General features: G+C 61.3%; 2 protein-coding genes across 4 annotated transcripts; one reads left to right on the forward strand and one right to left on the reverse strand.

Moving 5' to 3' along the window:
• Nucleotides 1-784: 784 nt before the first annotated feature.
• Nucleotides 785-6017, forward strand: FBXO39 (F-box protein 39). 3 transcript variants are annotated; one of them, XM_047708046.1, is made up of 4 exons: nt 785-1051; nt 3449-4554; nt 5263-5439; nt 5757-6017. In XM_047708046.1, exons 2-4 carry the CDS (start codon nt 3529-3531, stop codon nt 5883-5885), a joined length of 1332 nt encoding a protein of 443 aa, XP_047564002.1. In that variant the 5' UTR covers nt 785-1051; nt 3449-3528; the 3' UTR covers nt 5886-6017. The 3 variants fall into 3 exon arrangements, with proteins under 3 accessions (XP_047564002.1, XP_047564001.1, XP_047564003.1); XM_047708045.1 differs by having other exon boundaries at nt 785-905; XM_047708047.1 differs by having other exon boundaries at nt 785-905; nt 3487-4554.
• Nucleotides 6018-10502: 4485 nt separating this feature from the next.
• TEKT1 (tektin 1) lies at nt 10503-19385 on the reverse strand. Its single transcript, XM_047707678.1, has 8 exons — nt 19265-19385; nt 18033-18239; nt 16063-16228; nt 14263-14391; nt 13799-13942; nt 13181-13403; nt 11067-11263; nt 10503-10763 (listed from the first exon to the last, which is right to left on the reverse strand). Exons 2-8 carry the CDS (start codon nt 18220-18222, stop codon nt 10556-10558), a joined length of 1257 nt encoding a protein of 418 aa, XP_047563634.1. The 5' UTR covers nt 18223-18239; nt 19265-19385; the 3' UTR covers nt 10503-10555.
• Between the last annotated feature and the right edge of the window lie 737 nt (nt 19386-20122).

The following is a 20122-nucleotide window of genomic DNA, read 5'->3' on the forward strand; positions in this document are numbered from 1 at the left end:
CTTGGACTGAACCCCCATCCCTGGACACCCTTGCCTCCCGGGCCCTGTGGGGATCCCCCATGGATCCCCCAGCCGCTGGCCCCCAGGGACCCCTGCCTATGGAACCGCAGTACTCCAGCACCCAGGTCCCCCAGCCTACCATACGCCAGACCCCAGGCCCTCCCAGATCTCCTCAGACCCTGCACCCCACCGCCAGAGTCCCTGTCTCCTGGTTCCCCAGCCCCAGCCCCCTGGGCCTTGACCTCAGTCCCTTCCCCAGCTCCCCCTGTCGTACCCCCCCCCGCCCCCCCGTCCCTCCACTCCCCATGGTGCCTGAGCCTACCCCTCCCCATCCCCAACGCCCCCCCACGGACCCCTGGATCCTGGACACTCGTACCCCAACCTCCAGTCACCCTCCCACCCCAACCCCCCAACGCCCTGCCATGCCCGAACCTCCTCTACCACGCTCAGACACGTGCGCGCGTGGGCGCGCACACACACACCAGAGCCCAGAACCCTCATGGACCCCGGACCCCCCTGCACCCTCGCACCGCAACCTCCAGGGACCCCGGGACCAGGTCCCCGGGCACCCCCGCTCCTTCGCCTCCTGCCCTGGCCCCGGGAGCTTTCCGGGACACCCCGCGCCGGGCCGGTCCTGCCCTCTCCACGCAAGGTCGGCGGCTCTGAAGACCCCAGGTTTGGGCCCCCATGCAGCGCGCCCCGGGGAAGAGCGGAGGCCCGGCCGAGCAGGGCGGAGGGCGGCGCGTCACAAAGGCGGCCGCCCTCGGCGCTCATCCCCCGCGAGGGCGCACGTCGCGCCCGGCGCAGAGTCGGCGTCGGAGCGCAGGCGGCGCGGGCGGAGCAGGCAGGCGGCTCGCGGTCCCCGCAGCCCAAACGGGGCGCAGCGAGCGGGGCGCGGCGAGAGGGTAACGGGCCCCTCCGCCTCCCCTTAGAAGCCTGCGTCTTCGGGCACCTCCGGCTGCGGGTGGTGGGACGTCCTTAGGCTTCCTTCCGGGACTGGCAGGTCTGGGGCTGGCGGGCAGGACTCAGCCGGAGAGCCCTTGGCGTGGGGGTGGGTTGAAATCCCATTTCCGCACTTATTAGGGTGCTCGCTGGGAGCCTTCCTCAGCTCTCTGTTTCCCCATCTGTAAACTGGGGGTCCCCACCTTCCATCAGGGGATCCTGCAGAATGTCTTGACATCGCCACAGGTCCAGCGTCTGCTATGTGCCAGGCACTGTTGGGGCGACTTCCACGCAAGCATCAGGCTCATGGAATCCTCCTAACACAGAGGGGCACCATTTTCATCCCTGGTTTGCAGATGTGGAAACCGAGGCACAAGGGAAATTAACTTGCCGCAGGCCGTACATAGCAATGGACAGAACCGGGGCCCAACCCCCCAAGCTCCTGTGCCTCTGGCTGGCCAGGAGGTTTAGATGGGGAGGGAGGATGTTGCCAGTAAGGACCAGGGCTTGTGGACCACTTGCCACAGCTTTCCCCGCCTGCCAGATACGTTCTCCCGACACCACGCTTCACGTGGCTTCACGTGTCTGATGATTCCTCCGACCAGTGACTTCATGTTGAGGACAAAGGCTTCGTGTTGAGCTTGGGGACTGGTCTGGCTTTTCTCAAGCACCTTGCTCCACGCTAAGCCCTGAGGGGTCCCCCAGCCACAGGCGCCTTCCATTAATGAAGCAACGGCCCTCCCTCTTCGTTTGTTAAATGTGAAGGGACTGCTCAGAAGAATGAGGCTGTCCCACATCTCAGGGGTGACGCAGGCTGGGACGAAGGTTACACTGAGGGACAGACACAGGCAAGAGGGGAAGGGGAAGGCGGCAGGGCAGGCAGTGTCCCTGGGACCCTGCGGATGCCGTGCCAGAGCCCATGGGGACGTCTGTCTAGATCTGGAGATGGGAGAACCAGCTGGAGGCTGGTGACTGTCTCGTGGGCATGGAGGGAAAGTGTAGGAGGGTGAGCACAGGCACAGACCCACGTGAGACACGTCAGAATGGGTCAGTGCATGCGGGCGGGGACACCAGTGTAGACAAGGACACCAGTGTAGACAAGGACACCAAAGGAGCAAAACTGAAGAGAGTCCTTGCACAAATGTCTGTCCTAAGCTGAGAACTATGCTTAACGTGTCCCTCAGCTCCTGAGGCCTGTCACTGACATGCTGTGTGACCACAGGCAAGCCCCTTCACCTCTCTGGGCCTCAGTTTCCATCTGTAAAGACATAATTCTCAGAGTTCCTCCAGCTTTGTGTTTTTATGAGCTACGATAATCCTGGGCCACATGGTGGAGTCGCCACTGAAAGCATGACGGAGCGGTAGGATTTCCACCTGAAGACGGGGGCAGGGGAGTGGTAAAGGGAAGAAGCATTTTCAGGCCGGGAAACACTGAAAGCAGGTTGTGAAGACCTCGGCAGATGGCTTTAGAAATTCCAAGGGCTTGGCTCAGGCCTGGCGCTCCCCGGGCCTCCCCAGCCTGGCCGAGGGACCACATGCGATGCGGTGGCCAACTCGGGCAGCTCAGAGACCTTCCAGGACTCCCCACCTCAGGACCCAGTTTCCAAATCGTGTCCTGCAGGGAACTCACAAACCCACCCACTCCCGCAGTCACACGGCCCTGGCTCCAGGCTTGGAGCCTGCACTCTGCTCTGAGCCGTCCTCCTTCCTCTGCCCTGGAGGGCCCTTTCTGTATCTCAAGACCACATCACTTCCGGACAGGTGACCCTGTGACCTTGCCTGGCCCCCTGGGGCCTCAGCTGAGGTTCTTCACCGCTGATGCTCGACCTACTGCTACCCTCTTGGAAGCAAAGACAGCCACCAGCAAGCCAGTGATTCTCATCCTGGGAAGGGGGCCCATGTGTCAGGATTCCAAGGACTTGGAGAGCCCCTGGTGCCCTGGACATGGCCTCTATCCCATCATTCGGGGCCCCCTGACCCAGTGGCACGTCCCGCAGCTCCAGCTCCCACACTCCCGCCCCTTACAAGTGAAGCCCCAAACAACTTTTAGTTCCCTGCATGTGCACACATCCCAAACAGTCCCCTGCCTGCGGCTCTGTATGATCGTTCCCTCTGGCCGGAGTGCAATGATTCCTCCTCCAAGCTGGTCAGCCTTGCTGCTCCTACTCACCCTGCAAAGCCCTGCCCGGGGGCCACCTCCTCTGAGCAGCCCCGTCCACTCCCTCCTTCCCCAGACAGAATTAATCACCCCCAATGTGTCCCCCATTTGTGTACCGCAAACACACCCGAGCCTTCTCATGTCTCCCGTGCTGTAACTGAGTCCGAGGTGGGACCCCAGGAGGCTCCCCCGGCAGACCGAGTCCTTGCAGGGGTGCCCTGCCAGGCAGCTCTATGACGGTCCCCACCTGCGCCCGCACAGGGCCTGCTACCCACGCAGAGCATGCGTCCCTTCGCTGGGTCTCGTTTCCGCTAGGTGAGTAACGGTTCTTCCTTTCTACTCCCACAGAAAAGGAGTGACTGCTTTTCTTTCCTCATTTTTGGAAGCCCTGCCTAGCACACGGCTGCTGCGGACACCCCAGTTCCTCGATGGACGAAGACAGCCAGCTGCCCCCGCCCCAAGACCAGGGCTGCTGGGCCAGACTGCCCGATGTGTGCCTGCGGCGCGTCTTCTGGTGGCTGGGAGACAGGGACCGGTCCCGGGCCGCGCTGGTCTGCAGGAAGTGGAACCAGGCGATGTTCTCGGCCGACCTGTGGAGGTACAGGACCATCACGTTCAGCGGGCGGCCCTCCCGGGTGCACGCGTCGGAGTTCGCGTCCGCGCTCTGGTACGTCAAGAAGTTTGGCCGCTACCTGGAGCACCTGGAGATCAAATTCCTGAACCCGTACAACGCCGTCCTGACCAAGAAGTTCCAGGTCACCATGCGGGGCCTCCTGTCGTGCCTGGGCAAGAACAACAGCCGTCTGAGGTCGCTGTCCGTGCAGCACCTGGAGCTGGACCGCCTGGTCTGGCGCAGCAGCACCCGAAGCTCCTTCCTCAAGAGCCTGAGCTGCTTCCTGAAGAAGGTGGGGAAGCACCTGAGCTGCCTGAGCCTCAAGGGTGCGCGGCTGACCGTGGAGCAGGGCTGTGGGCTGCTGGGCGCCCTGAGCCACCCACGTGGCGAGAGCGCTGTGTCGCAGCTCAACCTGGAGGACTTCTTCAGCCACCACCTGGCCGTGTACAGCAGCGCGCGCTTCCGCAGCACCATGGCCGCCTTCCGTGGCCTCTCATCCCTCACGCTCAACTACAGCTGCGTGTCGGACGAGCTGCTCGAGGCGCTGTGCCAGAGCAGCGCTGGCACCCTGTGGGCCCTGAACGTCAAGTGCCATATCCACGACCCCCATGGCCAGGTCATCTGGGGCATGTCCTGGGCCAAGCTGGCCAGGCATGCCACCAACCTGAAGGTGAACTTCTTCTTCGAGCGCGTCCTGAAGTACGAGCGCCTGGTCCGCATCCTCCTGCCGGAGGTCCCTGTGCGCAGCCTCAGCCTGCGGAGCTGCTACTTCAGCGACCCCGACTGGTCCATGCGGCCCACACTCACCCACCTCCTGCCCACCTTCCGCCACACTCTGCAGGTGCGTGGGGCCCGGGAGGCCACGGAGGACCAGCTGCCGCTCAGGTCACCGGTGTCCCCTGTCCCCCCTCCCCACTGGCGAGAGGCTCCCGATGGGGCCGGCATGCTCCCAGAGACCAGCGTCCCCCCGCCAAGATCACGGCAGGTGATGGCGGCTCACGTCTGCATGGGACACAAGGGATTCTCTGGTTGGCTGCCCACCAAGGAAAGCCCCTGCGTGCCCGCTCTGAGCAAGAAGGGGCCTCCCTGGGGGATAGCAGGCCCCCTCGCAGCTCCCAGCAGCACAGTCAGCAGTGAGTCCAAACCAGAGAGACCAAGTCACTGAGGAGCCCAGAGCTGTGGGCTCTTCTCTAACCTGCCAGCTTCCCCGGGGATAAAATCAGGATCGTTTTGTCCCTCCCAAGGGCCGCACAGAAGGCTGGGTGATTGCTACCAGTCCCTATAAATACCATCAGCATCAGGAGGGCTACTCACCTCGGCCATTGCCATCCTTCCGTGTATGGAGGGGCTCGAGGGACGGTGGCTGGCCAGTTGGCCGTGGGGCTGGGACCGGCGCCGTGGTCTCTGAACCCCAGGTGCGTGCCCTGTCTCTACATCTCTTCCGGGGGAACCCTGGACCACAGCAAGCGGCCCACGGGGCTGTGGGGGAGTGACCCAGCCGGGGGTCCCTGCCAGTCCGCCCACCTCCGTCCTGCTGGTGCTTTTCCAGAAACTGACGTTTGAGTTCAACAACCACCACGAGTCCCTGGACGAGGAGCTGCACCTGCTGGTCTTGTCGTGCCGGAAGCTGCTGTACTTGAAGATCTGGGCTTTCCTGGACGTCAAGTTTGTGGAGAGAGTCCTGAAGAGTCAGGAGGAAGGGCAGTGCGCGCTGCGCACTCTCAAGGTAGGCTCCGGGCCCGGCCGGGGATGAGAGCCGGCGCTGGGCCGGCGCTGCTCCCGCCAGAGTCCGGGATGCGCGCCCCCGACTGTGTGCCCGGGGCGGTGAGGGGGATGGGTTGGCTTCGCGGACGGGAGTTGGGGCTCCCTTCGCAGGCAGCTGGGATGAGTGCGGGGCGCGGGGCGCAGGCCTCGGGGCGGGGCGCGGGGCGGGGACATGGGGCGCGGGGCTCGGGGCGGGGACTTGGAGCGCGGGGCCGGGACGCGGGGCGCGGGGCTCCGGGGGCGACCCCCCGAGTGCACCCTGTGTCGGTGCCGGCGCAGGTGAGGATCTACACGAACAGATACGAGACGAACGACGAGGACCGGACGCTGCGCGAGATCCACAGGAAGTACCGGAAACTCATCGACGCGGAGCTCAACTACCTGGTCATCGCGTACCCCATGATGTAGCGAGCGCCCCGAGTGCGTCCCCGGCGCCCCGCCCTCCCCGGCTCGCCCGGCTCCCTTTTGCGGGTCCCGCCCCGGCCCGCACCCCGCGAAGGCTGCGACCCGCCGTGGCGGACTTAAAAGTGCTATCTTTACCAGCGACCCGGGCCCAGTGTCTCCTCTGTCGTGCGCGCCCTGTGGCTCCGCTTTCTCGCACCCACTCTCAGGCTCCGGGAGTCGTCCCTCAGCCACTGACCGTCCCCCCTGACCCTACACAGCCGCGGGTCCTCCCAGGGGCGGGCGCTCCCGCTCGTCCACGCAGCCCGCTCTGAGCTGAATGAGGGGGCTCCTGGCTTGGCGAAGCGGTTTCCCAGCGCGCCCCTGTCCTCCCCCACCCCTGCGGAGGGGGCCCGGCTCCGCCTGCCCCGAGCACTCCGCTCCCCTTTCCCGAGCGCCCTAAGGTCCCGGGGGCCAGTGCCCACCGCGGTGCTGCGGAAAGGAGGACACAAAACCAGGCGGGGCGGCCGCTGGTCTGAAAGCATGGAAGAGCGCCGGCAGAAGTGCCGCGGGGTTACGGGTGGTTTTCCTTTTCCTTTTGTGCCTTCTGTGCTGTCGTTCATCATCAGGGCTGGGGAGGGAGTCCGTTTTTAATGGGAGGTGATGGCAGATTCCTGAGCCCCCGGAAGACTTGCCCTGCTCGGGGTGTTGGGAGATGTTGCACGTGTTTGCATCTAGAGTATTTTCAATAGACCTAGATGAAGGAAGTTTCAGACTGCCCTTGATAAGCTTCTCACCGCAGAACGGGGTTTCTGTGGCCTCTTGCCTTCTGTGCCCGCACGTGTGTCCCCGTGTCTTTAGGCAGTGCTCCTGGCTCCCACACGTCTCCAGCCTCATCGGAGCACCCTGCACGCTCGCGCGTCCTGTCTCACCTGCATTCAGGACAGGCCTCAGGGGTGAAGGGCGGGGGTCCCCCGTGGGGAGCTCCCAGGTGGTGCGCAGACCCCAAAAGGGCCTTGGGAGCCAGAGGGTCAGAGCCTGCTCAGGTAATGGGGAGAGTCACCCGGAATGCAGACTGGTCGGTGGAGGGACTGGCTGGTTGGTTCGGTTTCTTCTCTGCACCAGTTCTGGATTTTAGTTTGCTTTCATCTCCAGGTACAAATCTGAGTGTAGCAGACTTTCGCACCTGCTCTCCGTGAAAAGGGTGGGCTCGGCCTGTAGTGTTGAGTGTCACGACTCGCTGGATGGTGGAGCTCCCTGGGTCCACTCCAACGTCACAAAACTCCAGAGAATGAGTGAAAACCCATGTGATGTCTTGGTATTGGTAAGATATTTGACCTGTGGATCCCGACCACAGGCCTGTAGGACACGGACAGAGACTTTGCCGACCAGGGAGCAGAAGCAGGACTGAGTGCAGGCGAGTCCCCTGGGAAAATGCCATGTACACGAGGTCTGTAAACTCAGCAGTAGATGAAGATGACTGCGGACTTGTGACCTCCCTGGGCCACAGACTCCTGTCATGCCCGTCCACCTGCTGTGGGGCTGCAGAGAGCACCGGTTCTGCCCAGAAACACACAGAACATCAGCATGAACTTGACCCCGCTAGTGAGCAGGACATTCTGACTCCCAGGTGCCTCCTCTCAGCTGCTGAGGGGGGGGGGAAGCAGCCCTGGGGACAGGTGGGGGCTGCCACCTCTGAATTTCCAGCCCAGTAAGAAAAGTGGGACCATGGTTCCCAGAGGTGCCACACCATTACCCACAGGCAAGCTCACACCCAGAGGACAGTTTTTGTTTTTGAAAAGACTCTCAGAGGAGAGGCTCGACTCCTGGCTGAAGGGTCCAGAAACCACGTCCTCTGTTGTGACCTGAGCTCTGTGCCCCGTGCAGGCCTTGGTCACTCCAGTCCCTCACACACAAATGAAGCTGGGGCAGGGTCCCGGACCCTAACCTAGGTGTCAACAGCTGCGTCGGCTGCTGGGGCGTGTATCGGCCTCCCTGGGCACCAGCTTCTCTGTTGCACGTGGAGAAGTGACCGACCGCCCACGGACTCTGCCGCAGGGAATGGTGATTTAATACTTGTTCCCCCGTGCGTGAGCCTGCCCCCCACATTGCATAGATGTTGGCATCTGTGTTAGAGAGGAAACAGCCTGCACAAAGGGGGCAGGTCTCCCGCGGCCACACAGGTTAGGTTAGCAGAGCCCGCGCCACGGTCCCTGGTTCAGCACCAGGGGCTCTTCCTCCCGCCCCGTGCCCACGTGGCAGGCCCGTGGAAGGGGCAGCAGGCAGAGCCCTCCCTGCGTGCGGGCTGTCCAGCACCATCTCCCTGAACCCTCACAGCACCTCCATCACCCCTCTTTCAGCACCAAGAAAACGGGGCTTAGCAAGGCAGACCTGCCCAAGGTCAGTGGCTCGGGAAGCGCGGGAAGCAAGCGTGTTGGAGCGACCCCGAGTCCACAGCCGTTCTGTTAACAACCGCCGGCCGCCTCACACAGCAAGATTTGGAGCCGACCCTGTTGTATGCGTGCAAGGGCGCTCGGGAGAGTCCGTGAAAACCTCCGTTTAACAAGTTTAGCTTCGAGACGCTGCTGTGTGAGACGGAGCGCTGTGGAACCAGGCTTTCTGAATGAAACAGAAGATATGAATGCAAACTCCATGATGTTAGAATGGCGGAGGTCATTGTCCCAGAAAGTGTCACCACTGTAACCTGTTAGAGACAATCTTTTATAAACACAAACACCCCCTGGGTGAGCACTTCCCCCTTCCTGCCTCCTGCCCAGACACCCCGGCCCCCCGGAGAGGGTGCTCGAGGAAACTTCACCCCCCGCCGAGCGTCACCGAGGGAGGGGTCTGCCTGGCCTCCTGGGCGGTGCTTCGGTAATTAGTCTGGTTCCCATCCCTACACGCTTGCCCAAGCACAGCCTGGGCACAAACACACCCCTTGCTGCTTGTCGAATGACTGACGATCTCGTCGAGGTGAGATTCCAGCTTTGTTGGCCGCAACCCGTTATGTCAAAGCCCTGTTTTGTTTTGGCTCATCTTACCGAGTTATGACATGTCCTCTTTCAGCAGCAAGAACATGCACCACTGCCACGGAGGCCATGCACAGCTGATGTGGCCAACCCTGCCATGTCCCCTTAGACCACAGGAGCCTCTTATTAACCGATGGGGCAGCTTAAGCCCTGGGAGGCCGGGAGCTGTCAAGGCCACACCCCAGGCAGAAGACAGGGCTGATTCCAGCCCATTGAAGCACTGAGGCTCCCCGAGCGGGGTCCCCAGGAAAGGGTTTCCGCAGAGCCCTCACCCCCGCCCCCCTCTGCCACCTCCCCAGGGACAGGCCCCATAATCCTGCACAATCCCACAAGCAGCGTAAACTCGGATCTGCCCTCTAGCTGGGAAGGGACCCTGGGACCCCTCCGAACCAGAGCAGAAGAGCACCCAGGGCTGTCCCCAGTGCTGTGGGCCCGAGGGGGCTGCGTATTTGCTCAGCACTGGGCGGGGGTGGCAGGGGTTGACACTCAACATGGTGAGGGGGAGGGGATGCTCAGCACTGGGAAGGGTGATGCTCCAGGGAGGGGACACTCAGCACCAGGGTGGGGGCCATGAGGCTGATGTCCCCAGCCTCGGAGAGGCCTCCCCACCCAGGTTAGGGGCTCCCCCTGCTGACAGCACAAACTCCCTGGAGTAAGGAACACCCTGATGGTAAACCTCCTGGGAGTCGGGCCTAGGGTGGACACTGTCTGTGCCTCAAGACACCACGCAGAAATGACGCGGGCAGGGGTGGGGACCGTTGCCCAGAGCTCGTCCAGCCTCATGGAGCCCCACGGGAACCTCAGCCCTGTGGCCTCCAGAGCCTCCAGTCCAATGACTGACTTGAACGTGGGCATGAGGGGGGGCCTGTCTCTCCGGCTTTACGGTACTTGGGAACGAAGGAAGAACAGAACCTTCCCAAGGAGTATTCCCAGGTCTGGAGACCAGCAGCAGACTCGCCCTCTCTGTTTACACTCGGGAGGGCAGCGGTCTGCAGAAGCCGTCCCCATGCCCTCCTGAGGCTGAAGGAAGCACCCCCCCACCCCACATATGCCCCTCCTGGCTGGCTGTCCCCACCCTGCAAGCTGGCATGGCCCACAGGTGCCCCCACCAACGGAGAACAGGGAGCGCTTCCCACCACTGTTCACCACAATCTTCCACAGCTGCCGCCAGGCCCACCTGCCCCTCAGGCCCCACCGCTCAGCCGATTCCTGGGGGTTGGACGGCCTCTGGCCCATGTGTCCACTTCACTTCTCCGGCAGAGAGGGGCCCAGAGATGCCTGCAGGGGCCAGGCGGGCTCCCGGAGCCGGGCTCCCATCTGCGCTCCGTAAGACTCCGAGAGGGTGGGGTCTTCGTCCACAGCGCCCGCCCTGTCTGGTTTCCTAGGGAAGACGGAGGAGGACGGCAAAGGGATGTCCCGTGCCTGTGACGAGGAGGGAGACAGCGAGTCTCAAGAGGGATCCAGACCCGCGGGGTCAGAAGGGAAGGCGGCGGACAGCTCCCCGGGCTGCAAGTCTGTCCTCTGGAGGCGCGGGGCGATGGCTGGCCCTCTAGCCAGCACTGCACCCCCCACCAGGCCCGAGCCCCACCTCCCTGAAATGAGAGCCGAGCTCCGGATTGTGACCTGGTTTAATCGATTGGTTTAATCGGTGTGGGCCCCACGGGGGCATCAGCAGACGGCGTCGGGCTGCAGGCCCCCCGCCCGCTGGCCCTGGTCGCCGCCATCCCGCAGGGGGATGGACTTCCTCATCTGGGTGCACAGCACCTCGTCGATGTAGATGGTGTTGTCCTTGACCTGGATCTCCTCCTGCAGGGCCAGCTGCCTGCGGTGCAGGCCCTGCAGCTCCGCCTGTGCCTGGCCCAAGGCGTCCTTCAGTCTGCAGGGGAGAGAGGCGGGACGCTGACTCCTCTCTGGGACAGACCCGAGGACACCTGCCCCTCCCTCTCCGCCTCCAGGCAGACTGCAAACTGGGGGCCATGGGCAGAAAACCCAAGAGAGCCCCCAACCTTCAGAATGGTGCATTTTTACCTAAACGTCTGGATCGGGGCTCTAGAAAAGTGTAGCTGGGGACCTGCTTTCTGCGTGGCTACAGTTAGAGAAGCCTGCCCCGGGGAAGCAGGTCCCGCGAGGGTGCAGATGGTCTCCGCCCGCCTGCAGGCTCCCCACGCCAGCCGCCTACCTGGTCACGTTGTGGGCGATCTCGCCCACCTCCCTGAGCAGCCGGTACTGCGCCACGTCGCGGCACAGCTCCACGTTCGGCCGGTGGGTTCTGGTCTCCAGGCGCGTGTGAGCCACCTTGGCAGGCCCCTCTTGGTCAAGGATGGCCTTCTCGAGGACCGTGATGTTCTTCTCCTGGCAAGCAATCTCTTCCATGACCTTGAGGAGGGATTGGAGGAGGGGGAAGGCTGGTGGCGCTCACACTCGGGTCTGTGGTGATCACGTCAGGTGGTGAGAGGGGACTCCCACTCAGCCCAGCAGGGACCCCACAATACGCCTGACCTCTCGCCCCTGCAGCTGTGACTGCTGGGGACCGAGGGGCCACTCCGCCCCAGAATCTCGCAGGTGGAATGGAATGACTGGGCACTGTTGCCTCTCCCCTCCCTGGAAGCAGCCGCTGGCCCGAGTTCCACCCCCAGAAGCCTGAAGAGTCTCTCCAAGTGGTTTCTGGGGTTTCTCTGATGGTGGCTTTGTGCACAGAAAAGATCACTCAGAAATTACTTGGGTTTTTAGATTAATATTTAAGTAGCTTAAAATTTTATTTCTTCCTTAAGCTTTTGCAGTTTTAACTTTGCATCATGGAAATTTCCAGATGCAGACAGAACTAGAGAGGCTACTGACCCTCGTGTGCCCCTCATCAACCCAACCAATGATCAATACACAACAGGTTCTCCCCATCCCAACCCTGTCCGTCAGCTCGATTATCTGCAAATCCCAGATATTATACTGCATTAGTCTTGAATTGTTGAGTATGTGTTTTTAAAAGAAAAGGTCTCTTTTTTCTTTTAACCTAACTACAATATCTTTATTACACCCAAAAAATAATTCTTTACTATCACATTATATCTTATAGTATTCAAATTTCCCTGATTGTCCCATAATTTTTTAAAGATTTTATTTATTTATTTGAGAGACAGTAAGGACAAGCAAGGGGAGCAGCAGAGGGACAGGAAGAAGCAGGCTCCCCGCTGAGCAGGGAGCCCGATGTGGGGCTCAATCCCAGGACCCTGAGACCATGACCTGAGCCAAAAGGCAGAGGCTTAACCCACTGAGCCAGCCAGGCGCCCCCCCCCCCCCATATTTTTTTTAAAGAGTTGGTTTGTTCACATTAGAATCCAAAGGAAACCCACACGTTGCATTTGGTTTTCTGAACTTTTCCTTTTCACCCAATAAGGAAACAAATGTGCCTCCAAAGATGAAACGGGGTCACCCACCATTGCCTTGGGGGCTGGCCTTCTCGGCCTGCTCTCTTCTGGCCCCAGGTTGACCAGAGAGAGGCTTTTCTCTAGAACTGGGTCAGGATCTCCACAGAGCAAGGCCACCCACCTGGGCAGCACCACCCTCCACCAGCCCCAAACCAGACGGGCTGGAGAGCATACACATTGGGTCCTGAACACCCAGTTTTAAAAAAGAACGTGAATGACGTCGTTCATTATGGACACTTTGAACACTCTGGAGTGATGGTTTTTCATTTCACCTATGTCCTTCCACCTTTTGCAAAGTGCTGCTAGAGACGGTGAACGGCTCTCCAGGCCATGTCCAGTCCTCAGGACTGCACTGTGCGGCTGCCCCTGGCCGCCCCTCCTGTCCCCCATCTCCCCCCGAACCCGCTGCATGTCCTCAGGACTCCGGCCGCTGGCTCCCATGGCTCGCACCGCTAGCTGTTCCGCACCTGGCCAGCCCACGTTAAATAGGAAGCTTGAAGCCGACCACAATGGCCATGTCCACGCCATGGAAACTTGCCAAGGCTAAAGTTCAGGGTCTTGCCTTGTGACTCGTTTCCTGAATGCCAGTTGCCCAGCATGCCCCCGGGAACAGAGAGGCACAAGGAGCCAGAATCCCGAGCCAGCGGGGGGTTCGAGGAAGCTGGCGGTACCTAGCTGACTCGGGGAATGTCAACACCCTCCATCCCCCGGCCGCATGTCACACAGGGTGGGGTGAAGTCCCCTCGGGTCCCCAGGAGCCCACGCCCTGCTGCGAATGGGGAGCCATGAGTGCGCCTCCCCCTGTCCACCCAGGAGCACAAGCCCCAGGGCCGGCGGCCCAGGCCAGCAGCGCCCCCTCCAGCGAGCTCACCTTGGCCAGGTGGGTGGCCAGCTGGTCCCTGGCAGCCTTGGTCTCCTGCAACCCGTTCCTGAACGCCGTGTCCACCACGTCACACTGCCTGTGCAGGTCGCTGGCTGTCTGCGACAGGATCCGGTCCACCAGGGCCTTCAGGGCCAGCGAGTTGTTCCTCTGCCTGTCGGCCTTCTCTACGTTGCTGTTGGAGAAGTCCAGCCAGTCTTCCAGACTCACGGAGCTGCAAGGGAAGCTGTCGGTCAGTCGCTCGTGGCGCTCCTGGGCTGCGGGACAGGGTGGGCGGGGGAGACAGGGTCCCAGAAGTCTGTGCTGGCGCCGAGGTTTATCTCCTCGGCCGGGCGCAGGACATGTGGGGACCCTGGGCTGGGTCAGCCTCCTGGTCCCCGCAGCCGTGCCACCTCCTCCCCTGAGTGGGGGCCGTGGAAAGGGGAGCCCAGGAACTACCAGCTTGCCCTCAGGACATCTGAAAACATGACAGGCAGGCGAACCAATTCTCACGGTTTATAGGGATTTGACATCAGACGCTCCCAAAGGGGGACCCCAGGCCGCTCAGCACTGCGTAGGAATGACCCGCGGGCTGCCCTCTGCTGGGGACGCAGGGAGGGACCCACTCACTGTGGCTCGACCCTCACGGCCTTCTCCGAGTAGTGGATGTTTGGGGAGTTGTTGTTGAGGGAGAAGCAGATGTCGTCGATGGTCAGGGCCACAAACTTGTCCTTCAAGTCCTTCTCCAGGTTGTACTTGGCCGAGCGGTTCAGCCTGCAGGGAGAAGCGGGGGGTGCCAGGTCTGGTGCAGGATGCGGCACCTGCTTCCCTCGGCCCAGCCCCCCGGCACCACACACAGCCCCGGACGCTGGGTGACGGCTTAACCAACCCGCCTGCATCTTCCCTACCCTTCCGATGGGAGGGTCTGAGCCCCAGCAGGAAAGGGCTCCAGTTCACCCTCCAGGTGACTCCAACCGTGCCCCCCCACTGCCAGTGGACCGCTGTCATGTGGGCCTCACACCGCGGGTTGCGTTCCGTCCCAGGCTCCTTCCTGAACAGGCCGCAAGGAGCGGTGGGCGGGCACACGGCCTCACCTGATCTGCTCAGACACCTCCTCCAGGGTGCGGGTCAGCAGGGCCATGACCCCGCGGATGATCTCGGCCTCCTTCACCAGCTCCTGCTCCACCGCGTCATGCACCAGGTCGATGCCCACCCGCTTCTCCCTGGCAGAGAGGAAGGGCCGGTCACCGAGCGCCTGCCGGGGCGCTGGCTCCACTTAGAGCTACCTGGCAAACGGGTTTGCAGGGAACTCGACCCGGCAGGAGGCCTGGCTGCGAGACGTCAAAATATTGAGAACTCAGGGAGCCGAGCTCCATGGGCCGCTGGTCACCTGCTCAGAAAAATGCCAGACGCACTTCCCTCCACTTGGCCATGACTCCGGGAGACTGTTCCTTCTGACCTGTCATTGCACACATTCGTTTGCCTCAGAATTGTGAACACCCGGGTTTCTTTCCTGGAAACAGGAGCTCGTCCTGATGTTTGCCAAGGATTTGAACCCAGAAAGGTGCTCTATGGCGGAACCAAGGCAGCGTCCACCCTCCCCCGCTGGGCGCTCACCCCGGCACGATACCCGGCTTCCCTCTGGAGTCAAGGGGAGGAGGTAACTCAGTCGGGGTCACGTGCTCTTAACCCATCACCACCTGACTCCTCTCTCCTCTACCCTGCAGGGCAGTGTGTGGCGGGAAGGCTCCTCCCCCACCCCCTGCCTGCCCCAGGGTGAGGTCTGGGGAAGCTTCCTCTCCCGTGAAATGGGGATACTCTTTCCACCTTCACAGGGTTGTGGCAAGGAATGGGGGAGGCGCAGATGGTCCCTCCCTGGCTCGTGGCAGCGGCACCGACACCCCTCCAACACACCCCACCCCGACAACCGCCCTGGACGTGAACTTGAGCAGCCGGTTGTGGGCTCTGCACACACCTGCTCCTTCCCTGGGATTCACGGACCCTGCATCTGCTGGCGGGGGCTGCTCTTCCCAGAAAGGAGGAGCTGCCACGGGTTCAGGAAGCAGCAGGTAACTGCGCACCCAGGCACCACCAGCTGCTGGGTGTGAGATGTGGCCCAGAGAGGTCGGGGGCTCAGTCCCCTCGGTCCTGACAAACCTTGAACCTCGGTGGCCAGACCAAGGAACTACAGCCTCAACGTCGCAGGGAAAGTGTTCTGGGCCCCCAGCGTGACCCGTAGAAACCTGCCTCTGAGAACGTTCACTCAGCAGCCAGTGTGCGGGGGCACCAGACATGGAGGGGCCTGTGTTGGCAGCCACAAGAGGCCCTGGGCGAGGGGGGGGGGGGCTGAGACCATGAGCGGGGGGAGGGAGACCTGCGTGCTTCCCCCGAGAACATCCCACTCACAGGACTTGAAGGAGGGAAAGGACAACACACAGGGCTCTCTGGGTTCCAAAGTGCTCCGGTGAGGCTCTGCGTACTGGCACAAACTTGTCCCCTGGGAACCTGTCCTCGAGGGCTGTTTCTGTGGGTGTGGCCCCGTGACTAAGTGCTCATCAACGGGCAGCATGAGCCAATGGGGACTAGCAAACCCAATTATTCCTACTTGCTGGAGCATGGAGGGAAGGGCCGGAGCTCTGGCTGCCATCTGGAGTCACAGAGTCACCTGGGGAGTGAAGACCCACACCATGCCAGCCCCAAGCTGACTTCCTGCGGACCCCCTAACTGTGAGGGAGACAGCATGGCCCTACCTCAATTCAGCCTTTGTTTACAGTGTTCCAAGTCTCTGCAGCCAAACCGAGTCCTAACCTACATTTAAGTGAAGGTGTGAAGAACTCCTTCAGCTGCCCAGCACGGCGGGCTCCAAACACGGGCCCCACGGCAGTGACTCCCACCTGTACTCCAGGCACATCTGGCTGATATGCAGGGGCTCCTTCATGCTCTCCAGGGCGTTCACCAGTCTGGTCTGGTACGTGAGCAGGTCCTCTGTGACGTACACCAGCTGCTCGAGCTTGTCATCCAGCTCCTTCTTCCAGAACCGGACTTCCTTGAGCCTCTGTTCTGAGGCGCACGGAGAAAGCACACGGCGTCACACACGCATCTGTCCACTCTCTGTGCTGCCATCTCTGGGATCAGAAATGTAAAGACCACCCTCAAACCACCCCAGCTGCGTTCTTTCTGCGGGGGCCCTTTCATCTTGTAAGTGCTGATTAGGGGAGGGTGGGAGGGGATCTCTTCTTACAAGACCAACACCCAGTTAATGCAACCATCGCCCATGAATTAATGCAACCATCACCCATGAAGTAATGCAACCGTTGCCCATGAAGTAATGCAACCATCACCCTTGAATTAATGGAACCGTCATCCATAAGGGTTGACTCTAAGTCTTCAACAGCCACTGTTTTTAATAACTTTTAATTTTATCAAAGATCTAGACATACGTTGTTTGAAAAGTCAACCCGCCCAAGTGTTGCAGCTCTCTGACCTGTCCCACCCACTCCCACTTTCTGGGAGAAATGCATTAAAAAAAAAAAAAGATTTATCTTTCCTTATTTTAGAGGTTGGGGGAGGGAGGGGCAGAGGGAAAGGGAGAGAGAATCTCAAGCAGACTCCCTACTGAGCACAGAGCCCAACACAGGGCTCAATCCCACGACCCGAAATCATGACCTGAGCCAAAATCAAGAGTCCGATGCATGGCCATCAGAGCCCCCCAGGTAACCTGGGAGCAATCACGTTGTAGATGCTTCCGGAATTTCTTCTGGCATGTGCTCACACTGCTCCTTACTCATGATCAGTTTAGACGATATGTACCAGTTTCCTGTGACTGAAAGCCAGAATCTGCTCTGGGACAACACGCTCTCGCTGCCCCGTCTTCCCCGTGGGGCTGCATCGCCATCTTGCGACAGAACAGCTTGCTTACAAGACCGTAAATGCATAAATGGTGTCTACACCTGGGCTGTGGGGCGCGCTGCCATCAATTTCTCTTCTCGTGGGATTTTCTGGTTTTGGAGGGGCTGGTAGTCATGTCTTTGTTTCACGTTCCGGAGACTCAGGACTGTTTCCTTGGACGTTCTGCCAGAGCTGCAAGTACCCCTGCATGTTCAGCCCCATCAAGGAACCCGCTGGGTTTGCTTCTTTCCGGGACCTCTGCCCTGGAGTGCTTCCTCCTCCCACCCTTCCTCCCGCGCTCGCTGGTGGTGGTCGCAGGTTCTGGAAACCCCTCAGCTTCACACCTGCCACTGCCCGCTTCCTCGCCGTCACGTGCTCCTGCGCTCGCCCCTTCCCTTCTTCTGAGTTTTGCAGCCGTGCTCTCGCGTTTTTAATCCCCAAGGATGCTTTCTCATCCCCCGAGTGGTCTTCTTCAAGAGTCTCTTGTTTCCTACGCGCAGTGTCTTCTCCAAATTTCCTGAATATTTTATGGCTCATCTTTTCTTCTGCCGTGTGTGTGTGTGTGTGTCTGTCCGGGTGTCTGTCATATTAGAGGCACCCCTCCAATGTCTCTGACCCTCGCTTGGTTATGTTTGAGGCTACAAGCCTCGCGTGCTAACTGGGACCTCTTTCTGCAAGGTTCAGGTTTGCAACTTGACTGTCCAGAGGGAGCGGATGGCCCAGGCGTCTCTTAGATGTCCAGTAAAGGCATCAGATCAGTAAGAGAATGAATGAGGGAGGGTGCAAAGCAGGTGAGGTTAGCGTCCTCTGTCTTAGGGCAGTGAGCTTAGAGACAGAACCGGAAGAATGCACATTTTCCCCCAGTATTTCAAGATACTCCATCACTCCTCCTGACCACTGAAGGGAACGGCACCGTGGCCACGCCTCCCGGTGGCATCCGGGCATGGGTGCAAAGGCAGCAAGTGGGGCATCTTACCTAGTTTCTTGTCAACATCGCTTTGAGACTTCCTTGTGGTCTTTTCAATCTCATCCACAAGCCTCTGGCTCTCGGCCACCAGGCGTTCGGACCGGGACCGCTGGGCCTCTGCTCTGTGGTACTGGTTCTTATTAGCGATGTGCCACTCTGAGGGCAGGAACTTGGGGGGAGGTTGGAGCAGTTTGGCCATAATGGCTTTCCAAAGTCCTGGTCACAAAGACAGACACTCGTTGAGATTCAAAGAAAGCACTTGGTCCTTTTTTTACATCAGTTTTTATTCGAGTGTGACACATTCCCAAAGGTGCATTCACCACCTTCTACACACAGAAGGAACCCATCCGTGTAGCCAGACCTTGGCTCCCTTCTCTCACTGGCCTCTCCCCTGGCTCCCACAGCACAACCACTAGGATGTAGTTTTGGAATTTGGGGGCTTCATGTAAACAGAATCACCCAGTGCGTTCTCTTATATCTGACCCCCTCCACTCAATGTCATGTCTGTAAGATTCATCCCCGTTGCCCACAGAGCCGCAGTCCACAGCTTGGGTCTTTGTGCAGGACACTGTGACTACGCCACGCCCACCCGTCCCTTCTACTGCCTGTGGATATTTGGGTTCCTGTGTGGGGCTGTTATGAGAATGCCAATCTCACATGTGTCTTTTGGTGACCACAGGCACGCATTTTTAGGATTCATCAGAAAGCCTGGGCCTAGGCAGCGTTCACTTTTAGGACATCCTGTGGACAGAGGAACCCAGCCACAATTCTGAATGAACGAACGCATGTGGTATCTGCACACTCAGAGCTGGGTATGGAGCCCACTCAGCAGGGGATACGAACCCTCTGCAGGACAAAGAAAAGCCAGAAGGCGGCCTGCAGTGTGTGTGGGGGTGCCCCCCTGCTGCCGACCCCACCGCACCTGCCATCTCCTCACCATGGAACCTGCTCCCCACCGCACCGCACCTGCTCCCCACTGCACCTCACCTGCTCCGTACCCCACCGCACCTGCTCCCCATCCCATCGCACCTGCTCTGCACACCCCGCCTGCTCTGCGCGCAGCCCCCCGAGGACAGCTGCTCGCCCACGGCCCTCAGGGCGGCGGGGCTTCCACGCCACCACGGCCCCCCGAGTGCGGGCTCAGAATGCCCTGGAGCAGCACCCGCGGGGTGGAGAGGAGGCCGGCGGGGGCTGGCACGGAGCCCAGGCCGGGGGCTGGGTGGTGGGCGGCCTGCACTCACCGCAGCGCCTGCGGGAACCGGGGACCACACGCTCGCCGGCCGCGCCCGCACCCCACCGCACCCCACCAGCAGCTCCCACAGAACCGCTGGTTACTAACCCGCGCGTCTCCGTAGCAACCGGGGACGCGTCCCCCGGGCGAAGGGGGCGGGGCCGGGTCGGCGGCTCTGCGCAGGCGCGACCCTGCGGCCTCTTGGCGGCCAGGGCGGCAGACTGGGGACCCCGCGGTGCCCGCCGCCCACGCCCGCGCGAGACACCAGGCAGGGGACGGCGACCACGGCTCCGAGCCCGGACGCGCCGCGCCTGCGGGGCTCAGCGGGCTGAGCCTGGACACGGGACCACCGGCCCGGCGCGGCGGGAGGAGAAACGAGAGGCCGGGCGGCGGCGGGCGGGGGTCGGGGGTCGGGGTCCGGGTCGGGGGCCGCGGTCCGGGGTCGGGGGCCGGGGTCAGGGTCGGGGGTCGGCCGTCGGGGTCCGGGATCGGGAGCAGCTGTCCGGCCCCGGAGTGAGAACGCGGCGCCGAGAATGCGCTAGGGCTGTGGGACCGGAGAGGCTCCGACGGGAGAAAACGAAGGAACTTCCCACTGAAGGACAGCGGGGCGGCCGTCGTGCGCACAGCCCGAAATCCGGGAAATGGGCATTCAAATCTCCCGCCCAAGGGACGGGCCGCGTCACCGCTTTACAGCAGCCAATGGGAGCCCAGTTCCCGTCTAAGGACAACCAATCAGGGGAGGCTTGGCCTCGTGAGGCCCGCCCCTAGATCTCGCGAGGTGTCGGAGTGCCCGGGGACCCCCCCCCTGAGCGTCATGAATATTAAGCAGCTGCCTGTCCAATGGCATGCAGGGGAGCTGATGTTGTAT

Source organism: Lutra lutra, chromosome 16, assembly GCF_902655055.1.
Source record: "Lutra lutra chromosome 16, mLutLut1.2, whole genome shotgun sequence".
In the NCBI taxonomy this organism is placed as follows: Eukaryota; Metazoa; Chordata; class Mammalia; order Carnivora; family Mustelidae; genus Lutra; species Lutra lutra.